General features: G+C 42.1%; 1 protein-coding gene across 1 annotated transcript; it reads right to left on the bottom strand.

The window, feature by feature from the left end:
* Nucleotides 1–288: 288 nt before the first annotated feature.
* LOC120438048 (protein NLRC3-like) lies at nt 289–11,270 on the bottom strand. The gene is made up of 6 exons (XM_039608505.1): nt 11,231–11,270; nt 11,029–11,161; nt 9,959–10,060; nt 5,826–5,904; nt 2,232–2,436; nt 289–2,078 (listed from the first exon to the last, which is right to left on the bottom strand). The coding sequence occupies exons 2-6, from the start codon at nt 11,148–11,150 to the stop codon at nt 289–291; spliced, it is 2,298 nt and encodes a 765-aa protein (XP_039464439.1). The 5' UTR covers nt 11,151–11,161; nt 11,231–11,270.
* Between the last annotated feature and the right edge of the window lie 417 nt (nt 11,271–11,687).

Genomic DNA, 11,687 nt, shown 5'->3' with positions numbered 1-11,687 from the left:
GCCTGTAAACAGGCTGATCCAGAACATGTCACAAAGGAATCTACAAACAGGCAATATGGTCATCACCTTTGCCAAGAATCTATTTCTGTGAGGACTACTTGTTCCATATATTATGTGATCTTCATGTTGGATGTTAACATTTATTTTGAGATTGTTTCAAGCTCAGGGTAATATTCATTACATAGTAGCTGTCATTGTATTGTTTGTTCAAGATAGTGTATAAGGCACTTACTTCCATCACACATTACACTGTTTATGTGATAAATAAAAGACTGATCACATGTTTACTCACAGAGCTTTGTTGGAGGCTTTGACCACTGGCAGCAGCCTCAGAAGAGCCTCCTCTGAAGCAGAGTATTTCTGCAGGTCAAACACATCCAGATCTTCTTCTGATGACAGTAAGATGAAGACCAGAGCTGACCACTGAGCAGGAGACAGTTTATCTGTGGAGAGACGTCCTGATCTCAGGGACTGTTGGATCTCCTCCACTAGAGAACGATCATTCAGTTCATTCAGACAGTGGAACAGATTGATGCTTTTCTCTGCAGACAGATTCTCACTGAGCTTCTTCCTGATGTACTGGACTGTTTCCTGATTGGTCAGTGAGATACTTCCTGTCTGTGTCAGCAGACCTCGTAGGAGAGTCTGATTGGTCTGCAGTGAAAGACCCAGGAGGAAGCGGAGGAACAAGTCCAGGTGTCCATTTGGACTCTGTAAGGCCTTGTTCACAGCACTCTGGTGGAGAAACTCTTTTTGTCTAAAAGAGCTTGACCGCCTTGACGTTGTTTGTCGTTCTTGTACCAGATTGAGGTCAGAGTTGATAAAGGTCAGATGGACATGAAGAGCAGCCAGAAACTCCTGAACACTCAGATGGATGAAGCAGAACACCTTGTCCTGGTACAGTCCTCTCTCCTCTTTAAAGATCTGTGTGAACACTCCTGAGTACACTGAGGCTGCTCTGATATCGATGCCACACTCTGTCAGGTCTGATTCATAGAAGATCAGGTTTCCTTTCTGCAGCTGATCAAAAGCCAGTTTTCCCAGAGACTCCATCATCTTCCTGCTCTCTGGATTCCAAGGTGGATCTGTCTCAGCTCCTCCATCATACTTGACCTTCTTCACTTTGGCCTGAACCACCAGGAAGTGGATGTATATCTCAGTCAGGGTCTTGGGCAGCTGTCCTCCCTCTCTGGTTTCCAGCACATCCTCCAGAACTGTAGCAGTGATCCAGCAGAAGACTGGGATGTGACACATGATGTGGAGGCTTCGTGATGTCTTGATGTGGGAGATGATCCTGCTGACATGCTTCTTATCTCTGAATCTCTTCCTGAAGTACTCCACCTTCTGGGGGTCAGTGAAACCTCTGATCTCTGTCACCATGCCAACACAGTCAGGAGGGATCTGATTGGCTGCTGCAGGTCGTGTGGTTATCCAGAGGCGAGCAGAGGGAAGCAGTTTCCCCCTGATGAGGTTTATCAGCAGCACATCCACTGAGGTGGACTTTCTAGGGTCAGTTAGGATTGTAGTTTTGTGGAAGTCCAGAGGAAGTCGACACTCATCCAGACCATCAAAGATGAACACAACCTGGAAGTCTTCAAAGCTGCAGATTCCTGCTTCTTTGGTTTCAGTAAAGAAGTGATGAACAAGTTCCACCAAGCTGAACTTTTCCTCTTTCAGCACATTCAGCTCTCTGAAAGTGAATGGAAATATAAACTGGATGTCCTGGTTGGCTTTGTCTTCAGCCCAGTCCAGGGTGTATTTCTGTGTTAAGACTGTTTTCCCAATGCCAGCCACTCCCTTTGTCAGCACTGTTCTGATTGGTTCATCTCTTCCAGGTGAGGCTTTAAAGATGTCTTCTTGTCTGATTGTTGTTTCTGGTCTGTCTGGTTTCCTGGATGCTGTTTCAATCTGTCTGACCTCATGTTCATCATTGACCTCTGCAGTCCCTCCCTCTGTGATGTAGAGCTCTGTGTAGATCTGATTCAGAAGGGTTGGGTTTCCTGCTTTAGCGATGCCCTCAAACACACACTCGAACTTCTTCTTCAGTGCAGACTTAAGTTTACGATGACAAACTGCAGCTGGAAGTTCTGAATAACAATAATAAAAATACAACTTCAATAATCATAAAATGCTGATGACAATTTCTGACCCACTGAGAAATGACTGAACACACTGGTGTCATAAGTCTCTCATTTATCCAGCAGCTTAAATCTTTAGATAAATCCTCTTACGTCTCTGCAGACGGTCAGCCAGCTCCTCCTGCTTCATTCTCCTCATGAAGTCCACTGTGATCTTCACAAATGCCTCTCTGCTCTGTCTCCTCTGCTCATCATCCTTCCTCTGAAACTCCAAGCACTGGGGCTTATTTGGTCTCAGAACCTTCTGGATCGTCTTCAGCTCGTTCTTCACAAAAGTGATGATGTTGTCCTCCAGCAGCTGGAACAGAATACTTTATGAATGACCCACCACTCTGAACTAAAGTCTACATAACATCCACTTCTTTATGATCAAGGGGCATATCATCCATGATCTCTTCATCAATTATAAGTTTGACTTTATCTGATTTTTTTTTTTTTTTTTTTTTTTTTTTTTTGCCTGTCCCGTTTGGCTCTTTTGCCATCAGAGTTATTGTCTAAAGGCAAAGAAAGATGCCCAACGATTTTTTTTTTTTTTACTTTATCTGATTAACTGAGACATTCTCCACAACTCCATGATCCCAAAAAGTTGATTCTGTTCATATGAATGCAGTGATTTCAGTGGGAGAAACATTTCACTGGTGTTCAGAACTGAACTATCAAAAGGTTGATGATCGAAGCCAGAAACTTGGAGATGTTTCAGGTGACTGAGTTGATTGTACAGCTAACTGGTCTTAAAGGTTCACTCTGTTTACACATACAGATCAGTGTTTTAGGTTTGACTCTCATCATCCACTTGAGCACAAACTGGGCATCATCAGGACGCTACAACACAGAGTGAACACCATCCCCACAGACACAGCAGCCAGGGAAGCAGAAGAACATCACATCAAGAAGGTCCTGAGGAAATGTGAACACTGGTTTGAGGGCGGAGTCAAGGAGGCCATTTATGTGAAAAGGGAAAGACCATCTCTGAATGGAGGAGGGGGCTAAATCATAAAGTACATTACAAGGACAGGATTGCTCAATCAACTCTAATTACTATGGCCATGTTATCTCTTCTAATAAAGGTACAGACACTCAAACCTGCTGCTTTCAGTAATAAGTCAAATGTCTGAATATGAGCTGGAAGCTGCTGAGAGTCCTCCTCTTTCTCAAGGGGTTTACTTTCTCTACTACTTTGACTATAAACATGCCCCTTTCATGCACCTGCAGAGGGCCACCAGCAGATGGAGCTGTCTTAAACAAATGCACTTGGATAATTAGCTGTAGATGATTTTCTCAGTATGATTGTAGGATTTGACTTATTCTTTAGATTTATTTAAACTCTTATATTGTGCACAAGTGTTGAGTGACCCATAATTTCTCTGTACTTTTCATAAGAGCAGCCAGACTTTCAGCTAGTTTTTCTTTTTTTAAGTGCTCTGCAGGCTTTATGAAGGTGTGTCAAAGTTGTTCTTTGGCTGCTGCTAAATTATTTTCAGTCCTCGTACAGGAACCCCCTTCAAGCTAAATCCAAGTGTGTTAGACCAGAGTTAACTTGATAGATATGTGTGGGTGTGCAACTCTTAGAAGCTGATTGGCTGCTTTTTATGGGGGCTGGGTCTTTGGAAAGTGAGCAAACCACAGTTTTAGTAACACACCCTGAACTGCACACTTTAACAAACAACATGAGATTTTAACAGTAATGTAAAAATCCTTTGATTCATTGTTATTAAGCACAAACACATCTATGGCCCTGTTTCCATTAGCAGCTGCTCAGATCGACTCACCACAGGTCACCACGACTGGACTGGATCCACTGGTTTCCATTACAGTTGAGGACCACCTAATGTGGTCGTCTCAATACAGCCAAGTGTCGACTAACATCATTAGTAAGTGCTAATGCTGCTAATTTACATCATATTTGTCATTGACAAAGTTATTGAAGAAACAGTTATTCAGCTTCATTCTCACTGATCTCAACTACAAACTGTTTCACTTTGGTTTTTGTTTACAGTTTTTTCTGAATGCTTAAACCCTAACTGTGATTTTTATAGCACAATTTCTAAAACTATTAATAGTTATAGCAAAACCACTCACTGAGTTTGCAAAACTAAAAGCACAAACACTGCTTTGCACTCAGTTTGCCATTTTGTAACACACACTTTGCAAAACTGTAGGCACAATTCACTGCTTACACTCAATTACCAAATTTCCAACACACTCCTCGCAAAATTATACACATGCATGGCTATCATTAACACTATTTTGCTAACTGTCTGGCACACTTTCACATGTGAAAACTGTTTTAGAAAATTAGTCCACTTTGCAGTCAGCCTAAGCACTATAAACAGGCCACAGGTAAGCTGTCTATGTGGAGTACAATGGAAGGAGCAGCAAGAGTGAGAAGAGTGAGAATCAGAGGAGGCCGAGGGAGAGGACGTGGAGGTGAAGAAGTTGGAGGAATAGGACGTGGAGGAGCAAGAAGAGGATGAGGAGGGGAAAGAGGAAGGGTGAGAAGAGTAAGAAACAGAATAACTGATGACATCAGAGCTACAATAGTGGACCATGTCATCAACCATGGGATGACCCTGAGGGAAGCTGGCCAACGGGTTCAGCCTAAACTGAGCTGCTACACTGTGGCAGGCATCATTAGGACATTTTGAAATGAGAATCGGTAAGTACTTTGTACCACTGCCATACACTAATGAGAAACACAACAGTACCATACATGCAAAAATACTGAAATTGTTACTTTACAGAATTGCCAGACGTCCAGCTGTTGGGGGCAGAGGCAGAATGTTCACTCCAGAGCAAGAGACCCATATAGTGAACATGCAGCATGCCAATAATGCAATAAGACTGCGCGACATACAGCAGCGCATAATTGATAATGACACCATCTTTCAAAATATACACAGTGCAAGCATTTCTACACTAAGTCGTGTACTTGCATGTGGAGATATTGACCAGGCATCATGTCAGGCCTGGATACGGCATTCAAGGAGATATATTCGGTGCCTTGGACTGGAGGATATCGCATGCGATGTGGACGAAATTTTGTGGCCGGACCCAGAAAGACGACATGATGTAGGCTGATTGTCTTTTTTTTTCCCCTTTTTTTTGTGAAATTCCTATTTTGTGTTCTGACTTTGTCTTGGTTTTGATGAGTGTGAATAAACACCAATACTTGAAGTTTGGATCCTTGTATGTTTACATGACACTATGACAAAAGTGTGACCTCAAATTGACATCTGTACACAGAGAAAGCAAAAGCCAGATGTGTTTTGTATTCATACCATCAGTGTGCAGTTGGCGCATTGTGTGCTTAGTAGATGATGGCTTGTGTGTACTGTTTGATACGAAAACACCATTTTTACGAAGTTGTGAAGAGTCAATCTAGCTGTGTTCGCTTTTGCAAGAGAACTACACTGTTTTGATAATTGGGTGACAGGTTTTCTTATTTGTGTGTAGAGTTGTGCAAAAATAGCCAATAGTTACAAAAAATGTGCTTAAGCAATCAGAAAAAACTGTAAAGCCTCGATGTTCAAAACGTTTCCCTGTGATCACATTTGCACCGTCTGATTTCAAAGTTTGTTTACTGTTGGTCATTTAGTCCACAGAGTCCTTGATGTTCTGATGGGACCTATAAATAAACGTATTATTATTAATATCAATAATAAAAGTAGTTGTTGTACATGTACAGACCATAAATATGGAGTCCAGCTGTGTTTGATGCTGCTGGGCAGACTGACCACTGGGAACCTCTGAGCTCTGCTGGTCCACTCTGTGGAGGAACCATGGACACACACACACGAAGCCACTTTCATTATTAAAATGTGAATTTAGCCTCTAAAAGCTGTGTTCAATCAGTTTTGCTGCTTCCCTGTGTTTGACATCACGTATGTGCTTCTGAAAGAACCGTTAAAAATTCCCGTAAACACATTTAAAACCTGTGAAAAAAACTTTTTAAAACAGTTTCAGCTGTTATATGTTGAACTCTTGGCTGACATCATATTACAGTTTTTTCTGATGGCTTAAGCACATTTTCTGTAACTATTGGCTATTTTTGCAAAACTCTACACACAAATAAGAAAACCCTTCACCCTATCAGCAAAACATTGTAGTTTTCTTGCAAAAGCGAATAACCCTTGCTTAACTCTCCACACCTTTGTAAAAATGATATTTTCGTATCCAACAGTTAACACAAGCCATCATATTAACAAGCACACAATACACCAACTACACACTGATGGTATGAATAAAAAACACATCTGGCTTTTGCTTTCTCTGTGCACAAGGTAGGCTATGTCAGTTTGGGGTCATACTTTTGTCATAGATCTGTAAGCACAGAGGGATCCAAACTTCAAGTACTGGTGTTTATTCACACACATCAAAACAAACACAAGTGTTTATTTCCAAGTATAGGATTATTTGCAATCGCCATATGGGTTTCTTGGTCTGCAGTGAACATGCTTCCTCTGCCCCAGCATCTGGTTGTCTAGCAATTCTGTAAAGTAACAATTTCAGTATTTTTACATCTATGGTATTTTTGTGTTTCTCATTAGAATATGGCAGTGCTATAAATCTTAGTACAAAGTGACTGTACTAACCGATTCTCATTTCGAAGTGTCCTTATGATGCTTGCTACAGTGTAGCAGCTCGAGTTAGGCTGAACCCATTGGCCAGCTTCCCTAAGGGTCACTCCACGGTTGATTACATGGTCCACTATTGTAGCTCTGATGTCATCAGCAATTCTGTTTCTTACTCTTCTTACCCTTCCTCTCCCCCCTCCTCGTCTTCCTCTCCCCCCTCCTCGTCCTCCTCTTGCTCCTCCTTGTCCTTGTTGTCCTCTTCATCCTACTTCTTCACCTCCACGTCCTCTTCCTCGGCCTCCTCTAATTCTCACCCTTACTGCTCCCTCCATTGTACTCCACACACACAGCTTACCTGTATTATAGTGCTTAGGCTGAAGTGAACTAATTATCTAAAACAGTTTTCACATGTGACAGTGTGCCAGACAGTTGGCAAAATAGTGTAAATAATGGCCATAAATGTGTATAGTTTTGCTAGGAGTGCGTTGATTATTTGGAAATTGAGTGTAAAGCAGTGAGTTGTGTTTACAGTTGTGCAAAAAGAGTGCTGTGCAGTGGATTGTAGCTACAGGTTTGCAAAGTGTGTGTTACAAAATGGCGAACTGAGTGCAAAGCAGTGTTTGTGCTTTTAGTTTTGCAGACTCAGTGAGTGGTTTTGCTATAAGTATTAATAGTTTTAGAAATTGTGCTATAAGAATCACAGTTAGGGTTTAAGCATTCAGAAAAAACTGTAAATGCTGTGGATTCAGAATATGACGTCACTGAAGTTTACATGTGTGTGAAGGCAGACGAGTCAGTACTTTTGGTAAAGTTGCACTGAATTTATTGATTGATTTCCATGAACAGCACTGTGGTTCAGTGTTGTCCTGATGGAGTCTCATTAACAGCAGCCAGTATGATCCAGGCTTTAGCTGCTGGGTCTCTGTGTGACCTCTCAGACTGTTTACAGTCAATTACGAAATTTCCAACACACTCCTAGCAAAATTATACACATGCATGGCTATCATTAACACTATTTTGCTAACTGTCTGGCACACTTTCACATGTGAAAACTGTTTTAGATAATTAGTCCACTTTGCAATCAGCCTAAGCACTATAAACAGGCCACAGGTAAGCTGTCTATGTGGAGTACAATGGAAGGAGCAGCATGAGTGAGAAGAGTGAGAATCAGAGGAGGCCGAGGGAGAGGACGTGGAGGTGAAGAAGTTGGAGGAAGAGGACGTGGAGGTGAAGAAGTTGGAGGAAGAGGACGTGGAGGAGCAAGTAGAGGACGAGGAGGGGAAAGAGGAAGGGTAAGAAGAGTAAGAAAGAGAATAACTGATGACATCAGAGCTACAATAGTGGACCATGTCATCAACCATGGGATGACCCTGAGGGAAGCTGGCCAATGGGTTCAGCCTAAACTCCGCTGCTACACTGTGGCAGGCATCATTAGGACATTTTGAAATGAGAATCGGTAAGTACTTTGCAGCACTGCCATACTCTAATGAGAAACACAACAGTACCATACATGCAAAAATACTGAAATTGTTACTTTACAGAATTGCCAGACATCCAGATGTTGGGGGCAGAGGCAGAATGTTCACTCCAGAGCAAGAGACCCATATAGTGAACATGGTGATTGCCAATAATGCAATAAGACTGCGCGACATACAGCAGCGCATAATTGATAATGACACCATCTTTCAAAATATACACAGTGCAAGCATTTCTGCACTAAGTTGTGTACTTGCGCGCCACAGAATAAGAATGAAGCAAATTTACAGAGTTCCTTTCGAGAGAAACACAGAACGTGTAAATCAACTGCAATATGACTATGGGCAGGTAAGCTAGTGTCATTGGTTCTGAATTTGGAAGTGCATACTGTAGTGCTGTGCATGGGCCTGATGTGTTGCATTTGTTTTGTCTTGTCCAGAGAGTGATGGAACTAGAAGCAGATGCAATGGGACATGAGCTACTTTGTGTGGATGAGGCCGGTTTTAACCTCAGTAAAACCAGGAGACGTGGCAGGAACATTATTGGACACCGTGCCATCATCAATGTCCCAGGACAACGTGGTGGTAACATAACCATGTGTGCAGCTGTAAGCCAAAATGGTGTTGTTCACCATCATGCAACCATAGGCCCATACACCACTGCACACATTATTGCATTCCTGGACACCTTGCATGACATGCTCACTGTTCAGAGACCAGAGCAGACCCGATATGTCATCATATGGGACACTGTTAGTTTCCATAGGGCTGCTTTGGTCCACAACTGGTTTACAGACCACCCATCCTTCATGGCACTGAACCTCCCTCCATACTCTCCATTCTTAAATCCCATCAAGGAGTTCTTCTCTGCCTGGCGCTGGAAAGTGTACGACCGTCATCCTCATCAACAGGTAGCCCTTTTACAGGCAATGGAGGAGGCATGTGGAGATATTGACCAGGCATCATGTCAGGCCTGGATACGGCATTCAAGGAGATATTTTCCCCGGTGCCTTGGATATCGCATGCGATGTGGACGAAATTTTGTGGCCGGACCCAGAAAGACGACATGATGTAGGCTGATTGTCTTTTTTTTGTCCTTTTTTGTGAAATTCCTATTTTGTGTTCTGACTTTGTCTTGGTTTTGATGAGGTTGAATAAACACCAATACTTGAAGTTTGGATCCTTGTATGTTTACATGACACTATGACAAAAGTGTGACCTCAAATTGACATCTGTACACAGAGAAAGGAAAAGCCAGCTGTGTTTTGTATTCATACCATCAGTGTGCAGTTGGCGCATTGTGTGCTTAGTAGATGATGGCTTGTGTGTACTTGATATGAAAACACTTGATACGAAAACACCAGTTTTTACGAAGGTGTGAAGAGTTAATGTAGCTGTTTTCGCTTTTGCAAGAGAACTACACTGTTTTGATAATTGGGTGACAGGTTTTCTTATTTGTGTGTAGAGTTTTGCAAAAATAGCCAATAGTTACAAAAAATGTGCTTAAGCAATCAGAAAAAACTGTAACAGATCAGACACAAAGAGAATCAGAGCAGCTCTTTAAAGACAAACATGAACCCACTCAGGTCACACTTTCCCCACAGATATGAGCATCACTGTCCTCAAACAGCAAATGACCAAGTCTAACATTTGGATCTTTTCTCTTTCCTTGTTTTGTTTTTAATGAATCTTTGTAACAATCTGAGGATGTTTCAGGTCAGATTTATCCAGGAAACACAAACATGTAAAGGAGTCATCAGAGCTCTCTGACCTCGTTGGTTCAGGATCAGCACTGAAGTATGGAGGTGGATCTTTGGACCAGTCACTCCTCACAGACAGACAGCTGGACCCTGCAGACGGTGACCCCTGACCTCTGCAGACACAAAGATGATTGAAGCAGCTGTGATCACACAGTTTCCTATCAGTAACAGTCCTCTTAGTCTACGTTCACACTGCAGGCGAAAGCGCATCAAATCCGATTTTTTTGACCCTATGCGACCCATATCCGATCATGGTATGACAGTGTGAACGGCATAAATCTGATATTTTCAAATCCGATCTGGGTCACTTTCGTATATGGTACTGAATCCGATACATATCCGATGTTTTCGAAAGCAACTGCTGTTTGAACGGTCGTGTCGCATTAAATCCGTCTTTTACATCACTGACACAAGACGGACGCCAACTATCAGCGCCGGAGGAGCGCCCGAGAAGACATCGCGAATGCTTCCTGGCCATCCAGTGTAGATGTTAGTGAAACTGTTGGGAAGACAACGTGAACATTTTATTTGTACTGTGTAATCTGCAGATTCTGACAGAAACCTGCAACTATTCTTTGAAGCATCGCTCCTCTAAAACAGCAATAAGGATCATTATTAGGTTATTTACATTATTATGTAAATAACAAAATAACTTAAAGCAAAAATTGGGAAACGTAAAGTCCAAAGTCTTTATATTAAGGGCCATCAGTCAAACAATATTGTTTGCTCTGGGTCTAAACAGAGCACGTTGTGTGTGACGTCTTCTTTTGCGCATGCGGGCCGCTTTGAGCGTTCACACTGGAGAGCGTTTGCTGTCGCATTTTATTTGTAGTGTGAACAAGCAGACAAAAAAATCGGATTTGATCAAAAAATCGGAATTGAGCATTAAGACCTGCAGTGTGAACGTAGCCTAAGATTAGAGTTCAGCTTTTTACAGGAAAACTGGATAAAACTGATTTTTGTTACAAATTCATTTTCATTTCCTCTCAGCTCACAAACACAGAAAATCAACCAGAATCAACACTGATTATAATGTCAGTGCAGAATTATTGCTTTTACTCAGTGAGTTCAGCTCTCTGACCTCGTTGGTCCAGGTTCACCACTGAAGCCTGGAGGATTTAGTTCTTTGGACCGGTCACTCCTCACAGACGGACAGCTGGACCCTGTAGACTCCACTCTGTCCTCCTCTTCCTCCATCATCATCTTCAGTCAGTCTGAGAGGTAAACCACAAACACTCAGTGAGTTCACATAAACAGAAGTAACTGAATCGCTGACCTCTGACCTGTCATGTAACCTAGAAACCAGGTCAATATGTCTGTAGGTTCAGTCATCAGGTCATGTGATCTAAGGAGCTTGGATAGAAAAGAGATTTCTGTAAGTTTCTTGAAGACGTTTAATCTGAGAAGATTCTTCAGTTCCACCAAACGGTGGGGAGTCCCAGATATTTAAACCTGAGAGGGAAAGAAAGAGGGTCACTGACCCACTATTGATCATGTGATCAGATACATGATCAATAGTGGGTTTTACTGATTCTCATTGGCTCTGCTTTGACAGTCACCACCATCACTGAGCAGCATATCTATGGTGTTATTTTTGTGCCACTATTCTGAGCGCTTGGAAAAAAAATAATTTGCAGGTGCAAGTTTTGCATTTTGAGGAGAAATGTATTTTTAGCGAAGAAAAGCTAAATTTGGGTGAACGAAATTCATTGCTTCATTCATTCATTCATTGCAAAAAAT

Source organism: Oreochromis aureus, linkage group 3, assembly GCF_013358895.1.
Source record: "Oreochromis aureus strain Israel breed Guangdong linkage group 3, ZZ_aureus, whole genome shotgun sequence".
NCBI lineage: Eukaryota > Metazoa > Chordata > Actinopteri > Cichliformes > Cichlidae > Oreochromis > Oreochromis aureus.
Note: the sequence above shows the minus strand (reverse complement) of the source record. Positions and strands in the feature narration are given on the sequence as shown.